This window comes from Callithrix jacchus, chromosome 12, assembly GCF_049354715.1.
Source record: "Callithrix jacchus isolate 240 chromosome 12, calJac240_pri, whole genome shotgun sequence".
NCBI classification, from domain to species: domain Eukaryota; kingdom Metazoa; phylum Chordata; class Mammalia; order Primates; family Cebidae; genus Callithrix; species Callithrix jacchus.
Genome location: NC_133513.1, coordinates 7732506 through 7757207, shown reverse-complemented (window position 1 = coordinate 7757207; position 24702 = coordinate 7732506). Strand labels below are relative to the sequence as shown.

The 24702-nt window shown below is 48.6% G+C and overlaps 1 protein-coding gene across 1 annotated transcript in view; it reads right to left on the bottom strand.

Annotated features, from left to right (window-relative positions):
* RBFOX1 (RNA binding fox-1 homolog 1) overlaps nucleotides 1–24702 on the bottom strand; it is a 2602982-nt gene that overhangs the window by 2204172 nt on the left and 374108 nt on the right. Inside the window, 1 exon segment of the mRNA XM_078344605.1 lies at nucleotides 18629–18688. Within this exon segment, the coding sequence (XP_078200731.1) occupies nucleotides 18629–18688 (60 nt within the window).

Sequence of the window (24702 nt, the reverse complement as noted above, 5' to 3'; positions counted from 1 at the left end):
GGTCCTAACATGGGTCAGGCGGCAAGCTCCCACTGGGGCCTCCTCTCTAAGAGTTTCTGACAGCAGCCAGGCAGAGAGGGAGCCCCCCACCTTTGCCACTTGCTAATGGTGTGTAAAGGAAAGCCACTCTCCCTGCCCAAGGGCCACTCACGGCTGATGGAAAGGCTCTGTCCAGAGGCAGTCTGGCGAGATTTTCAATCCAATTTCTCTGGAGTGAAAGGCTAACAGGATGAGATCGCTCCCTGTTAACAACCTGGATTGTGAGCGAAGTCTTGGGGTTGGGGCGAGAGATGAGGTCATGAAATAAAGAGCTTACCTTGCAAAGCAATCTCGTCCCAGCCCCCAGGTCTCCGGGCCTCCCTGTGGAACCTGTTAATCTCGTGTTGAACACGCCCGTCCCTCAGCTCTATCTGTCCAGGAACTTGGCCCCTCCGTTCCAGGGTCAGAGTTCCGTACTGCTGTTTGCAGTTGAGGTGGCTGGAGACTAGGGGGCCTGTCTGTCGGCATCCCAACACTCCTTGGTGGAGAGAGAGAGGGGCCATCACTATTTTCCCAGAACTAACATAGCCTCAGAGCTAAGGCCTCGCAGGTGACCCCTTTGCACATCTTGTAAAATGGACAATTTTCTCATGGTCCCTCCACTGCTGCAAATCAGGAACAAACTACAGTGACTGTAAATATATTAGACATCTTGTCCTGTCTAGAGGCAACAGCCACACTCCTTCTAAATAGCCTGGCCGCCCTGGAACCACAGGAGCAAAGGATGCCAGGTGGGAGGGGCTGGTAGTCATCTGCTATCCAGAGTCCTCTGCATTACCTGGGGCTCTCCAGAAAGCTGGGTGCCAGATCTGACACCCACTGGTGTCCACACACAGCAAAATCCACATTAAAGGTCACCCTTCAAAGCCTTTAAGTAAAAGCAAACTCTCAAAAAGAAACTAACCTGATTCGCCTTCCTGGGCTGGCTTCAATCTGGCCCAAAACGAGAATTTCAAAGTGATGTATGGTGTTTGTGGACATTTATTTCTTTTAAAACACTTTTGAGGTGTAACCAATGTACAAAAACCTGCAGCCATCTACTGTATATGACTGGATGAGTCTGGACACATGCATATCTCCACGCAGCCATCATCACCACAAAGGAAACACGTACCCATCAGGCCAGGATTCCAACTCTACGACTTTCAGAAACAAACAAAACTAACGGAAGGAGAGGGAGGGCCGAGTGGGAAGGGCTGTGGGTGGAGGGGGAGCCATTAGCCTTCTAGGAGCTGAAAATACGTATGGAAAAACCCATAATGCTGTATACTTAAGATTTGTGTAATGTATGTGATATAAGTTATGTCTCTCTCTTTTTTTTTTATTTTGAGATGGAGTCTCGCTCTGTTGCCAGGCTGGAGTGCAGTGGCATAATCTCGGCTCACTGCAACCTCTGCCTCCTGGGTTCAAACAATTCTCCTGCCTCAGCCTCCCGAGTTGTTGAGACTACAGGCATGTGCCACCAAGCCCAGCTAGTTTTTGTATTTTGAGTAGAGACAGCGTTTCACCATGTTGGCCAGGATGGTCTCGAGCTCTTGACCTTGTGATGTGCCCACCTTGGCTTCCCATAGTGCTGGGATTACAGGTGTGAGCCACCAATACATCAATATTTAAAACTGTCAACCATTTGCTGGGTACATTCTGCATGCCAGAGCTTGAACGAAAAATGGACGGCTTTAACAATATCCTCCTAGTAGGTACCAGGTGAGAACGTTACCTTCCATGATGCCACAGAGAAGCCTCAGAGATGCTGCCTAGGGAAGGAGAGACTCTCGTCATCTTATTCTTCTGTTCAACAGGTTTGACAGCCTGACCTGGGCTCTGTAACAAATCAATCAGCAAACCCTGCTTTTCCCATTCACGACATTCGCGTAGGAAGATGGAGAGAGAGAAATAAAGAAAAGACAGAAGAAAACGCTAGTTTTCCAGGGTCCAGTCCTCAGAAACAACTCATTTTCACCAAATCCCTGAGCATAAAGACAGCTCGATCACAGTAAGGTTGGTAAAAACCCAAGGAATGCGGAAGACACAGTCACCTGTCTTTCGCACGTTGCTGCTGCCGTTTCTGGACTCAAAGGGCACTAGTGTGTACAGGACACCCCTGAAGGAGGGGATCAAGCCTGACGACCGGAGAAGACAGAGTCCCAGGCAGACAGAAACGGCCTCTGGGGTTGCTGACTCAGTGCAAGGCTGGCTCAGACTTGAGCACCCCAGGATGGGAACCAGAAAAGACTGGGGCAGAAAACTCCTGAAGACCCCAGGACCACAGGCAGGAGGAGTAAGTGCTCACAGCCTAGCCTGCAGGGCAACACTGAACCTGAGTCTTGAAAGGGAATGGGGGCTTTCCAGGCAGGGAAGTGAGAGCAATGGCATGTGCTCAAGATTCCAGGTCAAAGCTGGAAGTGAGGCGATGTTGGCACAGAGCCCCAAAATGCATTTGTGAAATCGCTGCATGCAATCATGAGTGAATGGGTGAGTGAATGAATGGATGCCTAAATCTGAGGGAAATTTTAGCCCCTTGGCAGCAGCAGCTGAGACTCATGGTCTAGCCTCTAACTCAGCAAATGCCCTCATGCCAGTTTCACCTGGAACAAATAACGTTACCACCAATAAGCATCTATTTAATTACCCGGCTGAGGCCCGGTGAGGAGGAAGAAGAGGCAGGAGAGAAAGGGGGAAGGGGAGGGGTGGGGAAGGGAAGATGAAGAGCAAGGGAGGAGAAGAGAGATGGAGAAGAGGAGGAGGGGAAGAGAAGAGGGAAAAAGGGAATGACGGGAGAAGAGGGGACAGGAGGAGGAGGAGGAGAACAGAAAGAGGAGGGAGAACAGTAACAATGAGGGGTAGGAAGATGACAGGGAGGAAGATAAGGGGGACGGGGAGGGGGAAGATGGGGAGGGAAGAGGAAGGGAATGGAGAGTAGGTGGAGGAAGGTAAAGGGGAGGATGAAGGGGAGGAAGGAGGGGGAGGGAGAGGGAGAGGGAAGAGGAGGGGTAGGGGAGGAAGGAATGGAGGAGGAGGGAGAGGAAAAGGAGAGGAAGGGGAAGAGGGGGAGGAAGAGGGGGAAAAAGAGGGGGAAGGAATCCAGGGAAGGAGAGAGGAAGGGGAGGGTGGGGACGAGGAGGGGAGGGAGTAGGGGAGGAAGGAGAGGGTGGAGAACAGAAGAGGGCAGACAGACTGTGGCTTCTTCAAGAGCTGGTATTCACAGTGGCAGCAGCTCATGGGAAAATCAAGGGCACTGTGACACCACAACCTCCTGCTCTAACAAGCCAGATGCTCGTCTGAGCCAAGGCTCTCATGAGCAGCGCCCGGACCTGTCTGGCCAGCAGCACTGCAGACACCCTGGGCCCAGAGAGGAGCTTCCTCCCAGGGGCGGTGTCGGGAGTGACATCTCCAGGAAGCGGCCACCAGGTGGCGTGGGCGCCTCATTTCCCTCCCGGGTTCCCAGCCGCGGGAGGCAGAGGCTGAGGCTCCGGTTCGAGGAAGCAGAAGGTCCCTGTCACAGATGGACCCTGAAGCCAGCCCAGGGGACTACGGAGCAGTCTGAGGGAGCAAAAACCGTCACCACGGTCCCCCAGGGAAGCAGATCCACAATGTCCCTTGCAGGGCAGGGCTCAGCTTACAGGGGCTCCCCTAGAGACCCCGGGGCAGGGAGGGGAGGGGAGAAGAGCTCTGGGATCAGATCTGAACCTGACCACAACAGCAGGTGCAGGTGCAGGTTCAACTCACGCTACCTGGAGATGCCTCTCAGCCCAGCCTCAGGGGGAAAGGCATGTTCCTGATGATAGAAGCTCCACAGTGCTCCATGTGCTGAACAGCCATGCCACAAATACTTGGGGAGAAAAAAATGTCCAGAGCTTAAAAAGCATAGAAGAACTCATTGCTAACCCAGGCAGCAGGGTGTCCCATCATAGGGCAGAAACGCAGACAGGCACTCATCTGGGGTTCTTTTTCCTAACGGGGTCCCCCAAGGTGATCTAGGCTCAGATCCCACAAAATGTGGCATGTAGAAAGGGCTCGATCCACAGCAGCTGACCAGCAAGATAGGATGGGCTCCATTTTACAGAAGACAAGACTGAGGTTGAAGGACCTATGGGAAGGGACCAAGCTGGGACTCCCACCACATCTTCAGAATGGCGACCAGTTGCCCTGTCAAAATACCACCTCAATGTCTCTCCTGTCCTCACGTCTATAGGGACAGATTAAGGGCTCAGAGGGTACGTGTTCAGATAACAAAGCTACCTTCAGGGCAAGTGGATTTGAGCAGGAAATAGCACTCAGTCTTTGAAGCCCTAGGGTCTATCAAGCACACATCAAAAACTGGCAGCTTTGCCTCTTAGCTTGTCTGGAAAAAAAAAAAAAAAAAAAAAACTTAGCTGCTGTGTTCAGTGGCCCATATCTGTAATCCCAGCACTTTGGGAAGCCGAGGCAGGAGGATCACTTGAGGCCAGGAATTAGAGACAAGCCTGGGTAATATAGTATGCCCCATCTGTACAAAAAATCAACAAAAAACAGCCAGATGCAGTAGCATGCATCTGTAGCCCCAGCTACCTGGGAGGCCACGATGGAAATATCACTCAAGCCCAGAAGTGGAAGGCTACAGGGAGCTACGATGGCAATACTGCACTCCGGCCTGGGCAGCAGAGTGAGACCCCATCTCAAAACAAAAACAAACTCAGTCGAATGTCACACATTTTCTGTCGCCTATCATCACAGAAATGTGGGTAGAAAGCTCTTACCCACTCCCATCACTCTTCTATTCCAAGTACCCCTCACAGCTCACAGACTGAACACCCATCCTCCCTGCACTCCTCCTCCTCCGTCACATCATGTAAGTAAAAAGGTGTGTGCAGTCCCTCTGTCTAAACAATACACACATTATCACTGGCCAGGAATGGATGTTTTCATTTTTTTTAATTTGTGCACCTCCACTCACCCATAGCATCTACTATCTGCATTTGCATTCAGTAAGCACTCAATAAATGTGTCTTTTTCCTGCTGGTACAAGATATGTACCGGGGGTAGGGGTGGAGTGTTGACAACTAGAAAATGAAAGTGTTCAGAATTATGGAGCAAATGAACAGGGAGATGTATCTTCTATAATAAATATACCTCTGAAGAGCCTTAAAAGAAATCAATGAAGCACAACATCAAAGTCCCAGGGAGTGATAAATCAGGAGCCCGATAGACAAAAGTGCATCCGAAATCATTCAAAGTGCACCAGAAATCATTTATGTCTGAGTAATTAGAACACATTGGAACGACTCTGTGCCATTGAACTGAAATTGAGCAACATAATGTTTATGAAATCCCCACAGACTCGGGTAGGAAAATCAGCGACATGAAAGTTGCATTGAAAATCCTCCCCACTGGCCCAGAGCCCTCCTGCATCGTGCCCAGGGGAGACCTAGGGGGAGATGAAGTTTCTTTTTAGTCTGTGTGCAAATTTGCTTTTTTCTTCCAGCTTAAAAATGTCTGCAGTCCCAGTTGTTGAGGAAAAAAATATCAGGCTTAGGCTTTATGTGACGGGATGGGATCCTCCATCCACCTGATCCCCACCATCCAACCAAAAGGGAGTCTAAGATAGAATGAAACCAGGTGGGCATCGTTCCTATAAAAAGGTGGCCATTCCTAGCAAGAAAAAGGCTGAGCTTCTTTCTCAGTCCTCCTACAGAATTGGACACTCCCCACACAAATCCCACTGAGAAGAGTGGAGGGAAACGACCTCAGTCAAAGAACTGGGACCCTGAAGGGCAGCAGCAGCAGGATTTTTTAAAAGTCCAAGGAAATTCTGCAGGGGAGGAATGGGAGATGAAGGAGTCAGACAGGAAAGATGGACTTCTACGCTCATCCATAGAATCTAGTCATTGGATGCCAGTGGGCAAAGAAAAATAATCCATCTACCTCGATTTGGCGAGTTAAACAACGATGACAGAACCTTGAACTTGGAGACCTGCCAGGAAGCCCTCAGCTTCTAGAATAGTGCTCAGCGCAAAGGAGTTGGCTGATCAAAAGAAATTATGAGATAGGGCCGGGCGCAGTAGCTCACGCCTGTAATCCCAGCACTTTGGGAGGCTGAGGTGGGTGGATCATGAGGTCAAGAGATTGAGACCATCCTGGTCAACATGGTGAAACCCCATCTCTACTAAAAATACAAGAATTAGCTGGGCATGGTGGCGTGCGCCTGTAATCCCAGCTACTTGGGAGGCTGAGGTAAAAGAATTGCTTGAACTCAGGAGGCGGAGGTTGCAGTGAGCCGAGATCGCGCCATTGCACTCCAGCCTGGGTAACAAGAGAGAAACTCCGTCAGAAAGAAGAAAGAAAGAGAGAAAGAGAGAAAGAGAGAGAGAGAGGGAGGGAGGGAGGGAGGGAGGGAGGGAGGAAGGAAGGAGGGAGGGAGGGAGGGAGGGAGGGAAGGAAGAAAGGAAAGAAAGAAAGAGAAAGAAAGAAAGAAAGAAAGAAAGAAAGAAAGAAAGAAAGAAAGAAAGAAAGAAAGAAAGAGAAAAGAAAGAAGGAAAGGAAGAAAGGAGGAAGGAAGGAAGGAAGGAAGGAAGGAAGGAAGGAAGGAAGGAAGGAAGGAAGGAAGGAAAGAGAAAGAAAGAAAGAAAGAAAGAAAGAAAGAAAGAAAGAAAGAAAGAAAGAAAGAAAGAAGGAAAGAAATTATGAGCTACACAAGTCTTAGGGAAAAGCATTTGAGGTCAGGGGAATAGCATGTATAAAGGCCAGAAAGCATGAGAACGGTGAAAAACAGTCAAGTAAGGCTGAGGCGGGTGGATCACAAGGTCAGGAGTTCAAGACCAGCCTGACCAACACGGTGAAACCCCATCTCTGCTAAAAATAAACAAATTAGGTGGGCATGGTGGTGGATGCCTGTAATCCCAGCTACTGGGGAGGCTGAGGCAGAGAACTGCTTGAAGCCAGGAGGCAAAGGTTGCAATGAGCTGAGATCCCACTGCTACACTCCAGCCTGGGCAACAGAGTGAGACTGTCTCAAAAAAAAAAAAAAAAAAAAAAAGTCAAGTTTGAAATGCACCAGGACACTGGGGGCTGCCCTGTTCATGAGGGTTTGGATGCAGGTCATGGGGTCCCACTTGGCTTGGCCAAGCTCTGGCCTAGAATGACCCTGGATCAACCTTGGCTGGCATGAGGGACATCTCCACATGCTTGGCACCTGCCAGTACCCCAGGACAATCCCGCCCTTTGTCTCCACACTAAGGAAACAGCTTCCTTGGACAAAAGCCTGGAAGCTGACCTCTGCTCTGCCCCCAGCAGGCTGACTCTTCTCTAGAGTGGGAGGTGACAGGCATTTGTATTCCACTCCCATCTCAGGCAGGCGACAGAGACGGGATGGAGTTGGCAGGATGGGTTTTGCTGGTGATGGGATAGACCGATGGCATGTCGGAAATTCGCATTCAAAATACAGCTCTCCTTTCTGTAAAATGAGATAGCATCTGCAGTTTGGGGAGTGAATACCTAACTCAAATGCAAGCCGTGAGGGTTTGGAAGAAAGGCCCAGGAAGTTCTAGGTGGTTCAGCCCATTTGGGTACACATCACGGAGCCCTCTCCCCTCCCTCTGGTAATTTTATTTCTTAGCAAAATCACTGAGAACATTGAACTCCCTTACAGAGATGTATTTGCTCCCCTATCTTCCTTCCATCTTTCCTGATTAAAAGCTATGTGTGATATTTGTAGTTATCAAACATCAATATTTGGCATGGATTTGTGAAATGGATATGCGGGGGAAGAAAGGAGTCTAACCGTTTCTGCAAAGGGTAAAACCTTGAGCAAACAGACTGCATTTCTTATTAGGGGCACTAAAGAGCAGAGACGCATTTCAGAAGGGACCACCCGGACCGCACCCCAGCAGGCTTTGTGAAACCAATGATCAGGACGCAAAATTAGATTCTGGATTTCATCAGGAAAGCCAGCTTCCTTCAGAGGACAGGGGATGGGAGGGAGGGTAAGCAGTGTATCTCACATCTGTTAGCTCTACAACTATTACAGGGCTTGCAGCCTCTTCTCTGCACTCAACTAACTGGGCAGAAGTGAAATAATCAATAATAATAATTAAACCAGGGCCGGGCGCGGTGGCTCAAGCCTGTAATCCCAGCACTTTGGGAGGCCGAGGCAGGTGGATCACGAGGTCAAACGATCGAGACCATCCTGGTCAACATGGTGAAACGCCTTCGCTACTAAAAACACAAAAAATTAGCTGGGCACAGTGGCGCGTGCCTGTAATCCCAGCTACTCAGGAGGCTGAGGCGGGAGAACTGCCTGAACCCAGGAGGTGGAGGTTGCAGTGAGCCGAGATCGCGCCATTGCACTCCAGCCTGGGTAAGAAGAGCGAAACTCCATCTCAAAATTAATGATAATAATAAAACCTTCTGTTGTGCCCTCTCCTAAGGCTTTACCTATATTAACTCATTGAATCCTCCTAGCAAACCTAATTTATCAACTCTGTGTTACAGAGAAGAAAAGTGACAGCACAGAGAGGGCACGCCACTAGCCCAGGCTTCCAAAGCAAGCAGGTGGCAGGGCTAGGATTCAAGGTTGCAGCCTGGTTCCCGGCCATGCACAGAACCACTTTGCCATGCTGACCCTCCGTCATGTGGGCCCAGCACAGCTGCCCAGCATCAGGGTATGCTTTGGTTGTTGAGGAGGCCACTGCTGTTCCAGAAGCAGAGCCCTTGGTTTGGGTGCTACACCCTTGCGACACTGACCGAGTCAGCTGAGACTCGGGGTGCCCCTCTGTGAACTGGGGGTGATGATAACCACACTTGCCCCCGGGGTGTTGTGACAGTTCACAAGGTACGCACTCAGAGAATGAGCGTGCAAGGGGGATTCGTCGTCACCGCTGGTGGGAGTGAGCGCTGGTACAAAGTGCTGTTTGGGCAACTTTTGTATAGAAGCTCCTCAGAGTAAGCAGGTGCCTATTCTGTGACCAAGCAGATACACGCCCAGGGACACTCCCCAGATAAATGAGTGTCTGTGGCCACCAAACAACAGGTGCCAGGGTGCACAGAGCCCCAAACTACAAACAACCCAAATGCTCGTCTGTGGGAGAACAGGTATGTCACGGACCAATCGCACGATGAAATACCATCCAGCCATTAAAAAGAGTAGCTAGCGGTGCATGCAGGAGCATGAGTGACTCTCCTAGGGAAGGAAGGCAGATACATATGGACTGTACTAGAGGTCCATTTATAAAGATTTCAGCAATGAGACCCGTGGAAATAGAAAGGCAATGACCTCACATTGGGGCAGGCAGTGTGGACGGGCGAGGTCTGAGGGAGCCTTCTGTGATACTATAAACCAACAAAGCTGATACTTCCACTCATTCATTTCAACAGCAAGCCTTCACGGAGCACCTACTGCATTTCAGGCGCCCTGTCAGGAGATGGGAAGGACTGTGCCCCATACATAGTTCAAGGCTAACATGGAAACCTGTCAGTATCATCACCGTGTCTCCAGGGGCACAGCCATCCTCAGAAATGTGGGAAATTGCTAAATCGATTCCCCCCTTATCTGGCAGAAAGCAGCACAGAGAAATGGCAGGGGTGTTCACCAGAGCAGCAGACCCTGCACCGGCTGCGCCCGAGATCAAGAGCGCCACTTAGCATTTCATCCCAGCAAGTCCATCCTCCTCTAATCAGAACCACGGGGCCAGCATCACGGGTGATATTCTGCAGGGTAAGAATTTAAGCCTCCATGTCTCACTGCCCCGAGTATCAGCTTTGTCCTCTTGCTCCTAATGCCGTTATCTCGTCCGCACACTCGGTTTTCTGCCGAGCAGATGCTGTAGAAGGCACATTAGTGGGGAGAAGCAGAGCATGCCCAGGAGTCTGGGCATAGAGCTGGTGACCCCTCTGCTCCCCAGCCCACTCCAGTGAGGAGACATGGTGAAAAATACCCGGGAGGGACCCAGGCTTCCTGCAGTCTCCCAGCCTCCTAAGCCAGGTCCCAGGGAGATCTTTCTAAAATGCAAATCAGATCCAGGCAATCACCAGCTTACAACCTTTCAGTGGCCCCACACCAATCACAGCAATAGCTCAGCTTCTTAAGCACTATGGAGTACTGGGGCATGCCTGCTTCTCCTGCCAACCCCTGACATTCCATCCTCCAGAATAAAACAGACCCAAGTCCATGCCCACATTTCTGATGATTCTGTTCTTTCTACCTGGATTCCCCCATCTCCTGCAATCAGTGTTATGACTCCCCCTTGTCGTTCAAGACTCTAAGTGTCACCTCATCCATGAAGCCTTCCCTGACTACCTGTTTGCACCACCACTCAATTTTGTATTCTTCCTATACTACAAAGAATCAAATTGTGCCTCAGTTATGGGCTACTTCTTATTCATCCTTGTTCCTCCTCGCAGACTGCAAACCCTTTGAGGGCAGGGTTTGAGTCTTATTGACATGCAACTCTTAGCATGTAACTCTTATTCCAACTCTTAGCAGTGACTGCTATATAGTTTGGGGGAGGGCAGGGAGTAGAGTGAGGAAGAGATGAGAAGGGGAGGTGAGGGAGAAAGGAGGTGAGGAAGAGAGGTGGTGAGGAAGGAAGGGGGTAGGAATGAGGGTGGAGGGCATTTTGTGGCTGGTGATTAACACAACCAGAGCATTTAGGAGGAATCTCTGAACAAGGCTTTTCTGATGAATCTGGACGAATGGTTAGGAATTTGGACAGTCAGATTTGAGGGAAGAATTCAAGCAGAAAAGATAGCCTAAGCAAAGGTCTGTAGTCAGGGAACATGGGGCGTAGACCCCGGAGGACAGGGTGGGAAGAGAGTAGCAGGCAAGGTTAGAGAAGCCACAAGGTAGGATCCAAATGCCAAGCGTGGAATCACAGGACCTTGCAGTCTACTCTCACATCACGTGCAGCTGCTCAAGTGTGTGGAAAGGAGGGAGTTATGGTTCAGCAAGTGAGCTGACCAATCGGACTAGAGACATGCCACAGGCAACCTCTGCTAACTTCAGAATGAGAGTGAGAGACGGAAATGCCAAGGATGCCAGGGAAGAGGAAGGACAGCTATGCCTGTGAATATACAGAAAGAGAAGCCTTGGGAAAGGTGGGGTAGCCGACGGGTTCCAAGATGGCTGCTAAAAGTCCCTATGAGACACCTGGAGTTGGGACAGCACCTGTGTTGGCACTCTCTCCCCCTGTTTCCAAGGCAGACATTGCCCATCATGAGTATCCTTCTTCCCTCCTATACCTGAGACTGAGATTACTAATCAATAGTGCTACTCTTCCCTTCTATACCCAAGGAAGACATTACTAATCAATGGTGCCACTCTCCACTCCTATACCCAAGGCAGATATTGTTAAATCAATGGTGCCACTCTTTACTCCTATACCCAAGCCAGGCATTACTCATCAATGGCACCACTCTCCCCTCCTATACCTGAGGCAGACATTACTCATCAGTGGCACCAGTCTCCCATCCTATACCTAAAGCAGACCTTACTCATCAATGGTGCTGCTCTCCCCTCCTAGACCCAAGCCAGACCTTACTCATCAATGGCACCACTCTCCCCTCCTAGACCCATGGCAGACATTACTAATCAATGACACCACTCTGCCCTCCTAGACCCAAGGCAGACATGACTCATCAATGGCACCACTCTCCCATCCTATACCTAAAGCAGACCTTATTCATCAATGGTGCCACTCTCCCCCCAGACCCGAGCCAGGCATTACTCATCAATGGCACCACTCTCCCCTCCTATACCTGGGGCAGACATTATTCATCAGTAGTGCCATTCTCCCCTCCTAGACCTGAGGCAGACATTACTCATCGATGGCCCTACTCTCCCTTCCTTGACCCAAGGCAGACATTACTCAGTGATAGCACCACTCTGCCCTCCTGGACCCAAGGCAGACATTACTCATCAATGGCATCACTCTCCCATCCTACACCTAAGGCGGAACTTACTCATCAATGGTGCCACTCTCCCCTCCTATACCTGACACAGACCTTACTCATCAATGGCACCATTCTCCCCCTCATAGTCCCACCATAGACATTACTAATCAATGGCACCATTCTGCCCTCCTAGACCCAAGGCAGACATTACTCATCAGTGGCACCACTCTCCCTTCCTATGCCTGAGGCAGACATCACTCATCAATGGCACCACTCTTCCCTGCTGAGTACAGATATAGCCTTGGCATCCTTGACCTGGGCCGGGGTCTAACCTCCACTACCATCTGACTGCCATCTGTAAATAAGGTGTTACCTATTCCCCATACACGGTTACAGGCATCATAACCTGGATCAGGGATGTGAGAGCAGAAAGAGCCTGAGAAACCCTCATTTCACAGAACAGAAGCCAAAGTCCTTGGAAAGTTGGTGGCAGAATCAGAGATGAAATCCAGTCCAGTGCCCTATCTCTTCTATATCCTGCTGTCTCTTGGAGGGTAAAACAGGGAACAAGCCCATCAGCACTCACAGCAACTAGAAACCAAAGCAGGAAGGACAAGCAAACCTGCCTCATGAAGAGACATGTCCAACCTGAGTCAACAACGCTCAGCAGAAACGAAGCCCGGGTGACTGGCTGTGTGTGTGCAAGCAGTAGAGAAGGGAACAGGAGCCTCAGTTCCATCCCTCTGAACAACGGAGATCACTTTTGCTAAATTCCAAAAGGTGGCAGCATTCCATTAAATATTCATTTGCTGAGACTGCAGCAGGGGACATTCTACAGAGGTGACATGGGCAGGAAGTTAAGTCGCCCAGATGGCCAGGGAATAAGGAAGTCTGTGGGGTCAAACACGGATGTGGTCAGGTTCCTGGGGGAGCGGGAGCATGAGCCCCTTTTTCGCAGGAAAAGGAAAATGCTGGAGAGAAATAGCAGCACTTGGCCCCGAGAAAAGGAGAAAGCCAGGCTCATCTCGGGACTGTATCTGCATAGACAGACATCAGGGTGGCCCCATGTTAAGCAGCGTGTGAGCAGGACCCATGACTTACCTCTAACCAATAGAAAAGATGACGGGCATCTCATGATTATCTCGGGACATGTGCACACAAGACTCCATGTGGCTAGCATGTGCGAGAGAGACACGCCCGGGAAAAGCACACTGTCACATTGTAAACTACCTATGGAGAAGGCCATGTGTCAGAGAACTGTAGGCAGCCTCTAGGGTCTGCGTGCCTGCATCCTACAGCCACAAGAAATGGAATGCTTCTAACAACCAGTGAGCTCACAAAGGGACCCTGAGCTCCTGAAGAAACCCCCAGCTCCTGCCAACTCCCCTGACTGCAGCTTTGTGAGACCCTAAGCAGAGAACCCAGTTCAGCTATGTCCAGATCTATGATCAATGGAAGCTGTAAGATGGTAGACAGGTGTCGTCTGAAGCATTAAGTCTCTTAAAGTCTCTTAAGCAGGCATAGAAAATGGATTTTGTGTATTTCTATTACAGAAAAGTACAGGGGTTATGAAATATGGCTCTGGAATGAAGCAGAACAAAGTAGAAATGTGGGTTCTTCCACTTAACTGCACTATGTTTACTGCCTTGGGTATAGGAATGGAGAGTGACACCATTGATTAGTAATGTCTGCCTTGGGTACAGAAGGGGGGAATGGCCTCAGTGATTGGTAATGTATGCCTTGGGTATAGGAGGGGAGAATGGCACCATTGATTAGTAATGTCTGTCTTGGATATAGGAGGGGAGAATGGCACCAATGATTAGTAATGTTTTGGGTATAGGAGGGTATAGTTTCTAGTACATCAAGAAAGAGAGAAAAAGTAATTGTATGGTTCTTATGCTGGGTAGCATCATTTCCATGGGTTCAGGATGCATTTGCTCCAGAGTAAACCCGAAAGTTCACTTTTGAACCCGTAAGTTTCCCACTCAGTCTCATTCCCAAGTGCCTCTCTACCACATGGCCACATGATCACAGATGACTCCAATGTTTAAAGAGGGGTATGTTTCATTCATCTAGCTCCTCATGTCAACACAATCACTTCATCTGGCATCTAAGCCAAGACCCTCATTTTTTCTAACAGTCAAGGAAAGTATGGCTGTATTCGATTGGTCTCCAATGGAACTTGCACAGGTAACTGACCAGGTGTGATTTTTATGTTACCCGATAACTCTGGAATTAACTTTGCACCTGAGACACAGGTTCCCAGAAATGTCCCCTGCATCACCAAACAGAACCTGCTGGCCTTCCCCTCAGCTCAACACAGCATGGGAAACAGCTCAATCTAGGTCTGAACCTCAGACTGTTTCCCCATTAGCTATGAGACTGTGCAAGCCACGCTCCTCTGAGCCTCAGCTTCCCCACTTGTAAACAAGGGGGTTAGATAGGTCTTCTCACCTTGGACTACTCTGGGGACAGAAAGACACAATGCCGGTGAAATGCTGGGTGCAATGCCAGGTACTTCCTGGTTCCCAAAGATGCTAACTATTATTAAAATAGAATAAAATATTATTCTATTTTATTCTGAATGCTGATAAAATGTACTTTCTGCATCCAGGGAAAGCCCTTTCCAGGAGGCAGTGCCAAAGCAGGGAGGTGGAGGTAAGAAAAAGTGGAACTGACTGGTACCACAGGGCAGTGAGTGGGAAGGGCAGTGAGATGCCATGGGCTGGAGCATTCTGCATTCTGGAGCAGGCAAAGGCCAAAGATTCTGTCCAGAGGCCACATTCCGTCTTGTAAACCTCATTTTCACTCCTCTAGAGGGACGTCACAGCATTTCCATGACAACTGAGAACCAAAGTTGAATGAATATACTGTCAGCTGTCCAGCAAAACCTTAACAGTCCAGAACACACTGCTTAATTTTATAAATAGCCATTACTATTACTAATATTAGTATTATCACTACTATTACTGCTTCTTACTATATTACATTATGACTACTTTATTATTACTAATATTATATTACCACCACTGTCAAAGAAAGTAACTGCTCACTATAGAAAAAAAAAAAGAGTCTAAAGAAAAATGCAAAACCCAGCAATTGAGTTGAACTTTCCATCTGCCTTTCTGACATCTCTGCACTCAGAGAAAAGGAGATCTATGAATACAGTTTGCGCGTAATTGGAATCATATAACACAGGCTGTATTTCTCACTCAACAATATGTCATGAGCGTCTTTTCAAGTCAATAGACATAAATCCTCACCATGAAATCCTAGCAGCGGCTTGGAATTGGACTTTATGGATACACACAATTTACTTAAACTATTCCTTATGGAGGGATATTGAGGGCACATCTTTTTTAAAATCATTTTTGCTATTACCATCATCTCCTTAATAAATATACAAACACATCTCACACTTGTGCAATCATCTCCAAGGTGCAAATTCCTGGAATTGTGACTGCTAGATCAAAGACGGAACACATTTTACACTGTGACACATATGAATGGGAGGTGATCTGCCATCCAGAGGTGGCCGGGCCAACATAGGCTGCCTCCAGCAGAGGTCGTGAAAACGACTGCTTCCACCCATGACACATTCCACGTCATGTGGAAGGCAAGGCTGTGAGACTCCAGCCAGAAGGACCCAGCCCAGTAGTCCTGCTACAGTCAGAAGCTGGAGAAGGAGGGGCAAGCAACTGGATCCTCACAGCATGAGTCTCTGCAACCCTAGAAAAAATCCACAGCCTCCAGAGAAGAAACCAGCACGATACCATCATCCCTTCCACTAGAGAGAACACATCCACCTCAGTGAGTGAGGTTGGGGACCAGGAAATACCTGACCCAACCCAAGAGAGCTGAAATCTAGCTGGCACAGGCACTATCCTAAGCAGTGGAGAAATGGAGCCACCTCAGACACCTTTGATCCTATTGTGGGCAATGAGCTTTTCTAACTACTTTCCCTTCAAAAGTGTCTGCACCACCAACATCGAGTCTTTTTGGTCACTTTCCTGCTCGACGCCTCATTTCCCCATCTGCAAAATGGGTTTAGTATCTTTGTTTTCTTTTCATAGACTCGGTGTGACGTTACAAGCATCCTGGACAGAACTGCAAAACATAGTTATTTCAAGATTATGGAGAGTGCAGTGGCCAGCCTCCAAGATGGTCCCATGACCCCTCATCCGGGTATACTCATGCCCTTATGTGGTGTACTTCCACAGTCTCTCGAGGACTGGGTTATATGACTGATCAAATAGAGCAGAGCAGACGGCACAGGACATCTGAGGCCAGGTCATCGGAGGGATGTACAGCGATTCACCACTATCATCATCCCACGTGGCTTCTACTTTGCTCTTACTCTCTCAGATCTCTCACCCTGGGAGACGCCACCCACCATGTCTTGAGGACACTCAAGCAGCTCCATGGCCTCCTGACAATAGCTGTAAGGTGAACCTCCTGGGAAGTGGATCCTCCAGCCCCACTCCAGCCTTCAGAAGACAGCAGCCCCAGCTCACAGGAACCTTGAGCCGGACCACCAAGCAAACCACTCCCAGATTACTGACCTGCAGAAACAGTGAGATACTGAAAGTCTGCTGTTGAAGTCACTAAGTTCAGGGTAATTGTCACGTGCAAGGGACAGCCAGCACGATACTTCCCTGCCTCATGTATCATTTTTCCATCTATCCAAAATGGGAAGAATATTTCCCACACTTGATGTGGAGCCTCAAGACTCCTGCGTGCGCCACTGATGCAGTGGGTCAGAGGGTAAGTCCAGGCTGTGTGACCATGGGCACATTACGTTACTTGAGTTTGGCTTCCCTAAGCCATAAAACCAGGATAGAAACCGCACTCACCTTACGGAGTCATTGAGAAAGAGATCGAACATTCAGTCAACTGAGAAGTAGGAAAAGGAGGCTGGATGTGTGGTTGTCATTTCTCACCAACCCTTCCTCCTCTTCCTCTTCCTCTTGGCATCGCAGGTAAACACTACTTTCAGATGATCCATTAATGAGATTTATTATAAAAAACCCAGCCTGGAAAATTATTTGGGGGCAACAGACAAGCACCAAGCAGTGGGGCCCCAGGATATTCCAGCTCACACCAAGGATCAGCATGGATTGGGGCATCAAGAGGAAGGAACGTTCCAAAATCAGAGCGCACTCACCGCCAAGGCCTGAGGCCCAGGGCCAAGCAGAATTTTTTGTTTTTGTTTTTTTTGAGACAGGGTCTCCCTCTGTTTGCCCAGGCTGGAGTGCAGTGACATAATCATAGCTCACTGCAGCCTCTGCCTCCTGGGCTCAAGCAATCCTCCCACCCCAGCCTCCCGAGTGGTTGAGACTACCGGCGCACACCATCACACTCAGCTCATTTGTTCATTTTTTGTAGCGATGAGGTCTCCCTGTGTTGCCCAGGCTGGTCTCCAACTCCTCGGCTCAAGCGATTCCTCCTACCTTGGCCTCCCAAAGTGCTGGGATTATAGGTGTGAGCCGTTGTGACCGGCCATGAACATCTTTTGATAAAAGAATTTACTCTCAGCCGTTCGCTCACCACCGTCACAATGTCTTAGGGGACTTACATCGTTCTTGCCATACCATTTTTCGTCTTTGAGTCAACTCATTTTTTTTTTACTAAAGTTTTTTTTTGTTTTTTGCTTTTTGAGATGGAGTTTTGCTCTTATTGCCCAGGCTGAATACAATGACATGATCTCAGCTTGCTGCAACCTCCGCCTCCCGGGTTCAAGCGATTCTCCTGCCTCAGCCTTCTTAGTAGCTAGAATTACAGGCATGCACCACCATGCACAGCTAATTTTGAATTTTTAGTAGAGATGGGGTTTCTCTGTCTTGGTCAGCCTGGTCTAGAACTCCCGACCTCAGGTGATCTGCCCACCTCGGCCTCCCAAAGTGCCAGGATTAAAGGCATGAGCCACCATGCCCAGCCACTGAAGTATTTTTGAAGGAAATTTCGTACCACTACCATTAACAGAAAACCATTTGTGACGCCTGTAAAGAGACGATCATTATAACACTTCTCTATGTCTTCTACGATGAGTACGAAACAACCGTCTGTGTGTAACTGATGTCATCTCAAGGTCACCAGCAATACACAAACAGGTCACACTTGGGGAATGCACCACACCACGATCACATCACTGAGAGGCTGTGCACACGTGATTTCAGAATTATCTGTGCAGGAAGCTTCCTGGCCACTCAACTCATGGGTGACAGATGAGGGATGCATGGGAATTCACTGCCATCATCCCAAGTTGTGTGCCCCAGTGACTCTAAGCCTGACGCCATGATCCAGGGCCCCAGGGCACTCAGGAAGCATCCCTGTCCCTACCAGGAAGACAACCAAATGAAATTTGACTTCCATCCACTCTCCTAAAACCTGGGGCCCTCACGCCAGGGGGCAGAGGGACCGATCTGCAGCCTCGTCACCGACCACTGTGCCCCAGGTCTGTCCCCCAGCGGACCTGGTCCTTTTTAGAGGGCAGAACACGGCTCTCACACCACGTACCGGAGGCTGGGAATACGGCCCAGGTGCTTCCTAAAAGAAATTGCGCACGTGCTTGGGAAAATGTATTCCCCTCAAACCCAGTTACTTCTCCAGCAAGATTAGTTTCAGGTAAAAACCTTTCCTGGTGATGGATGACAGAGACCAGAGAGGCCGAGAACGATGCAAAAGGAGTTTCAAAATCTCATCTGTTCAGCAAAATGCTTCTACTTACGGAGTCTTGCAGGCTGTTCTTGGCACTGGGGAGGAGGGGTGAGTTTTCAGACTTGTAGTCCTGGCAAAAACAAACAAGTAAAAAGAGAAGGTTAGGAAATCCGGGTTGAGGAAAAAAATTCTAACCTGGAATAACCCAGTTTAGCATGATCCCAGAATGTCTCTCTGCATCTAGCCACAGTACGGCCAACTCCCCAGCCCTCCCCTGCCTGGGTCTACACCTGCACTGCCCAGCGTGGTGGCCACTAGTCCCATGTGGCTACGGAGCCCTGTGGTTAGTCTCATTATACACAATACTCACTGGGCTTTCAGGACACGAGGAAGAAAATGAATATAAAGTATCTCATTAATATTAATATTTCATTAATATTTTTATATCGATTACACATTAGAATCACGTTTAATAATACATAAAAATAAAATATATTGCTATGCTTAAAAATGTAAATATATATTACAACTATCTCAAAGGAAATTTATTATCACAGTTAATTCCGTCAGTTTCTTTTTAATTTTTAATGTGGCTACCAGCAAATAAAATTGCATCCTTGACCCCTGACACCCCGGAGGCAGTGCTGGTCGAGATGTCTCTCAGTGTGGACTCCTCATCCCAGCCTGAGGATGCCAGGGGTCCCCAACCTTCCACCTTCCGCTCCAGCAGCTGTTTGCACCTAGGGAGCACCTGCAAGGCTATGTGCTACTTTTTTTTATTATTATTTATTTTTTTGAGCTAAGCCTCACTCTGTCACTCAGTCTCCTGAGTAGCTGGAAATACAGATGCCCACCACCATGCCTGGATAAGTTTTGATATTTTTAATAAATACAGGATATCACCATGTTGGCCAGGCTGGTCTCGAACTCCTGACCTCAGGTGATCCACCTGCCTTGGCCTCCCAAAGTACTGGGATTACAAGTGTAAGCCACGGCGCTTGGCCACTGTGTGTTTCTTGTACATTTTCACCCTGAATCCTTACTAGGGTATAACCTCAGCCCCATTTTACAAGTGAAGAAGCAACTGAGAGACTGAGGGACTCGACCAAGGGAACACAGCACTCAGCCGGGCTGTGGTGAAGGCTCAGCTTGCACTGAGCATGCCTACTGCAAACACCAGGATGTGAATCACCACGGGAGTATTCCCGAGGCCTTCGTCCACCTTCCCACGAGGTACAGCACAGAAGCACGTTAAGGCTGGTCACCAGCAACTCTGGGGAAATGCTCCTGCCTCAGAAGCATCCGCAATGACTAACACTCCACACTGTCATTAATCAAGAGTCAACAAGGCCGAAGCGGGCAGATCATCTGAGGTCAGGAGTTCGAGTCCAGCCTGGCAAACATGGCGAAACCCCATCTCCACTAAAAATACAAAAATTAGCCAGGTGTCCTATTGGGTGTCTGTAATCCCAGCTACTTGGGAGGCTGAGGCAGGGTGATCGCTTGAACCAGAGAGGCAGAGGTTGCAGTGAGATGAGATCATGCCATTGCACTCCAGCCTAGGTAACAAGACCAAAACTCCATCTCAAAAAAAAAAAAAAAAAAAAAAAAAAGCAGGCTTTAGCCTGGAGTCACCCCTTAAACCTACTGGGCAGAGAGAGGTGTATGGGTGTGTCTCAAGCAAGACCCTTTCTCAAAAGAGAGATGGTGGGAGAGAGAGGAAAAGAAAGAGGGAAGGAGGAGAGGTGAAGAGAAACTGGGAGAGAGGAGGGAGGAGAAGGAGAGGTAGAGAGAGAGAGAGACAGAGAGATCAAAAGAGAGAAGCAGAGAGGGACAGAAGCTACCTGCTCTTTCCTGTACCAGCCACAAGAATTACTCAGACGAGTTCTGGGATTTCTGTTTCTGTACCTAGTTTCAAAACTTATCCTGAGAACGCACATATTTTATCATTTCTCTTTTTGCAGTTTTCTAGTAGACATTGCTCATGGAAAAATCTGGTGACCAAGAAATCAACATTGCATTTGTTCCTCTCCTCCCTCTACACGGAGAACTGTCCTCACACCACACCCACCCTCCACTTCCTCGTTCCTGAAGTGAACAAATGAACACAAAGTGTGTCCCCTGCTTCCAGCAACTCCCTGCAGCAGCAGCCTGAGAGGGGAGAGAAGGGGGAGGATGTTGATGCAGAGATTTTGCTGCGAGATACACCAGTTCTCCTCTGAGAGAATGTCCATTGGGTGGAGAATGCCTGGTTTTTGTCACTTCTATTTCAGTCCCACTTTATAGACAGACCAGTAAGAAACTGAACTTCATCAACAAGTTAAGCCCAAGAGCGGATTTCAACCAAGTGACAAGACATGAGTTTTTTTTAGATGTCCTGGGATCCCCGTCTACGGCACGGGCCTTTCTCTGAGAGGGGCCTCCCTCCAAGACTCACAGGTGACCCAGCATCTTGCCCACTTCTAACCAGTCTGGGGACACACACCTGCCCAAAGCAGCAAGAATCAATCTGTCTTTCTCAGGAAGGGAGATGGAGACCCATGGAAATGGTGTCTGCATCGTGTTGGACTCCACAAGTCCAAGACTTTGTCTATGAAGCCAGTATTGGCTCCAGAGCAACCACCAGACCTAGGCAAAATTAAGAGTCTTCCAGGGGAAGGTGATTAGAAGAAAAGAGAATAGAGAATCCAGGCAACCAGTATCCCAGAGCCGAGAAAGAGACAACTTAGGACTTACACTCAAGTACAATCTTACTTGGAAACTTAGTTACCGGACGAAATTCCTGTCTGGCTACTGCAGCACAGCCTTCTTCCTCTCTGTCCCTTCCTCACTTCCCAGCCCCCTTCCCCTAGCTAGGGACTTTCCTTCTTGACATCCCTCAGCTGGAGGTCCGAGAGGCCTGGTGTCCTCTTTAGCTGACTATCTCTCATTGTGCCATACTTCCAAGTTATTTTAATCAGAAAGAGTACAGGAAGCCTTCACTCCTAGGAAGTGGTACCAACTCTATCTGCTCTTCTCAAAAGACTTTTTCTGCCCTTCCTGCCACTTTTACACCTCTCCATACCCTAGAACTGGGGATGCACTCTAACCCTAAATTGGCACCCTCTTTTGGATGACACAGTCCCTGTGTTATCCGAACAAGGTAGCCAACTCTATGCCCAATCCCTTGTATCTCTGTTTCCCTCCTTACCTTGAAAACAGAGACAGGCACATGTTAACATTCTAAGTTTGACCAAGCAGGGGAACCAGAGCCAAGAGATGCTTCCAGGGAGGTGGATCAGCCTAGCTGATCACCCCAATGGAAACTCTTGAGGAGGAGAAGATCTGATCTGCGACCGTTCTTAGATCCCAAGCCAGGATCCTGAGCCAGCTGTCACTCTGGTCACTGTCCACAGCTGTTCTCTCCCCCACAAGTCCTGTTCCCTCATTTTCCACCCTTTCGTTAGACATCTAGTAGTCTTCCCTGGAAACCTCTTGTGCCTCAGTTCACAGCTTTCAAAATCTGGGACATGAATCCCCAGCAACAAGGATTTAGCCAGTTTAGACAATGACCCATGCAGAGGTCCCAGATGGGCCTTCAGACATCATTCTCTCCAGACTTGTCATGGGCTGGTGTCAGCTCCCAGAGGTGGCATTACAAGATAATATTCTTTGTATAACAATTACCTGTAAAAAGCCTCTTCCTGATTGGAAATGACTTTGGGGGACACTTTTTTTTTTTTGAGACAGAGTCTTGCTCTGATGCCCAGGCTGGAATGCAGTGGCACAATCTCAGCTCACCACAACCTCCGTCTCCCAGGTTCAAGCAATTCTCCTGTCTCAGCCTCCCAAGCACCTGGTATTACAGGTGCCCACCAGCATGTCAGGCTAATGTTTTGTATTTTTAGTAGACACGGGGTTTTACCATGTTGGCCAGGCTGGTCTTGAACTCCTGTTCTCAAGTGATCCACCCACCTCAACCTCCCAAAGTGCTATGATTACAGACATGAGCCACCATGTTCAGCCACGCTTTTTTGTGTATATAAATCCTTACACACACATGTAAAAGAAAAATAGATCCCAGGGGCCCCCATATCACTAAACTAAAGGGAAAAGTCCAGCTGAGAACTGCTTAGGGCCAACATGCCTCCCATTCTCATTAAAGTCACCCCTTTGTGCAGTGAGATAGATGCGTATCTGATTGTCTCTTTTAGAGAGGCTAATCAGAAACTCAGAAGAATGTAACCATTTGTCTCCCAGCTATCTCTGACCTGGAAGCCCCCTCTCTGTGTCTTCCCACCTTTGCTTCAGGTTGTCCCACCTTTCCAGACCAAACCAATGTTCACCTTGCATGTGTCAATTGATGTCTCACATCCCTCTAGAATGTATAAAACCCAACTGTGCTCTGACCTTGGTCTGATGTCGTCAGGACATCCTGAGGCTGTGTCACAGGTGTGTGTCCTCAACCTTGAAAAAATAAACTTTCTAAATTAACTGAGACCTGTCTCAGATTTTCAGGGTTCATAGACATATCCATGTAATCTTGTGTTTATGTGCCTACCTGTGAATAGCCACATCCAGATATATCGATCTTTATATCATATTTCATATAAAGAAATAGGAGGTGGAAAAAAAATGAACAGCCCATCCTACAGGTTAACAGAGGACCAAATCAAAGCTTCAGGAGCAATGGACAGAAGGGGTGGGGTCAGGGGTGGGGTTCGGGGTACATGATGAGTTCCCAGTGATGGCACCAGTAAAACCTACATGGACCAGGATGGTGGGAAGTGCCAAGGCCATGGCTGATCAGAGCCTCCCGAGAAACAGTCAGAAGGTGTGGGGCCGAGATGGGGGTGGTGCATCATGGGCTCCCAGCATGAAGCAGGGAGACCGACAAGGACCAAGGCTGTATAAAACAAATGGGGTCAGTAGCTCTGTTACAGGAAAGGGGTCCCAATCCAGACCCCAAAAGACTGTTCTTGGATCTCCCACAAGAAAGAGTTCAGGGAGACTTGACAGTGCAAAGCAAAAACAAGTTTACTAGGAAAGTAAAGGAACAAAAGAACGGCCACTCCAAAGACAGAGCAGTCCCAAGGGCTCCTGGTTGCCCATTTTTCTGATTTCTTGATGATATGCTAAACGAGGGGTGGATTATTCATGTCTCCTCTTTTCAGACCACACATGGTAACTTCCTGACATTGCCTTGGCATTTGTCAACTGTCATGGCACTGGTGGGAGTGCAGCAGTGGGGATGACTAGAGGCCAGTCGTGTGGCCATCCTGGTTTTCATGGGTTTTGGCCAGCTCCTTTACTGTGACCTGTTTTATGAGCGAGGTTTTTTTTTTATTATTATTGTACTTTAAGTACTGTGATATATGTGCAGAACATGCAGGTTTGTTACATAGGTATACGTGCGCCATGGTGGTTTGCTGCACCCATCAACCCGTCATCTACATTAGGTATTTCTCCTAAGGCCATCTCTCCCCTTGTCCCTGACCCCCTGACAGGCCCTGGTGTGTGACGTTCCCCTCCCTGTGTCCATGTCTTCTCACTGTTCAAGTCCCACTTATGAGTGAGAACATGTGGTGTTTGGTTTTCTGTCCCTGTGTTAGTTTGCTGAGAATGGTGGTTTCCAGCTCCATCCATGTCCCTGCAAAGGACATGAACTCATCCTTTTTTATAGCTGCATAGTATTCCATGGTGTCGACATGCCACATTTTCTTTATCCGCTCCATCACTGATGGGCATGTGGGTTGGTTCCAAGTCTTTGGTATTGTTTTATCAGCGACATCTTTATGACCTGTATTTGGTGCTGACTTCCTATCTCATCCTGTGACCAAGAATGCCTTAACTATATGGGAATGCAGCTCAGTAGGTCTCAGACTCATTTAACCCAGCTCCTATTCAACATGGAGTTGCTCCGGATCCCACACCTCTGACAGCTCTGAAGGTCTATCGAACCCCTCGGGTCCAACAAACCCTAAAGTGTTCTGACCACAGGGCTGTGACATTTCTCCTTGGGAAGTCTGGATGCCAAGATAAAGAAATCAGGCTGAGGAGCCTATGAAGCCAGATCACAGCTGATGGGTGATCACAGACCACACGCCTTTCTACCACACCTCTGAGACTTCCTTTTTAGAAGCAAAACATCCAAATAACTCCTTA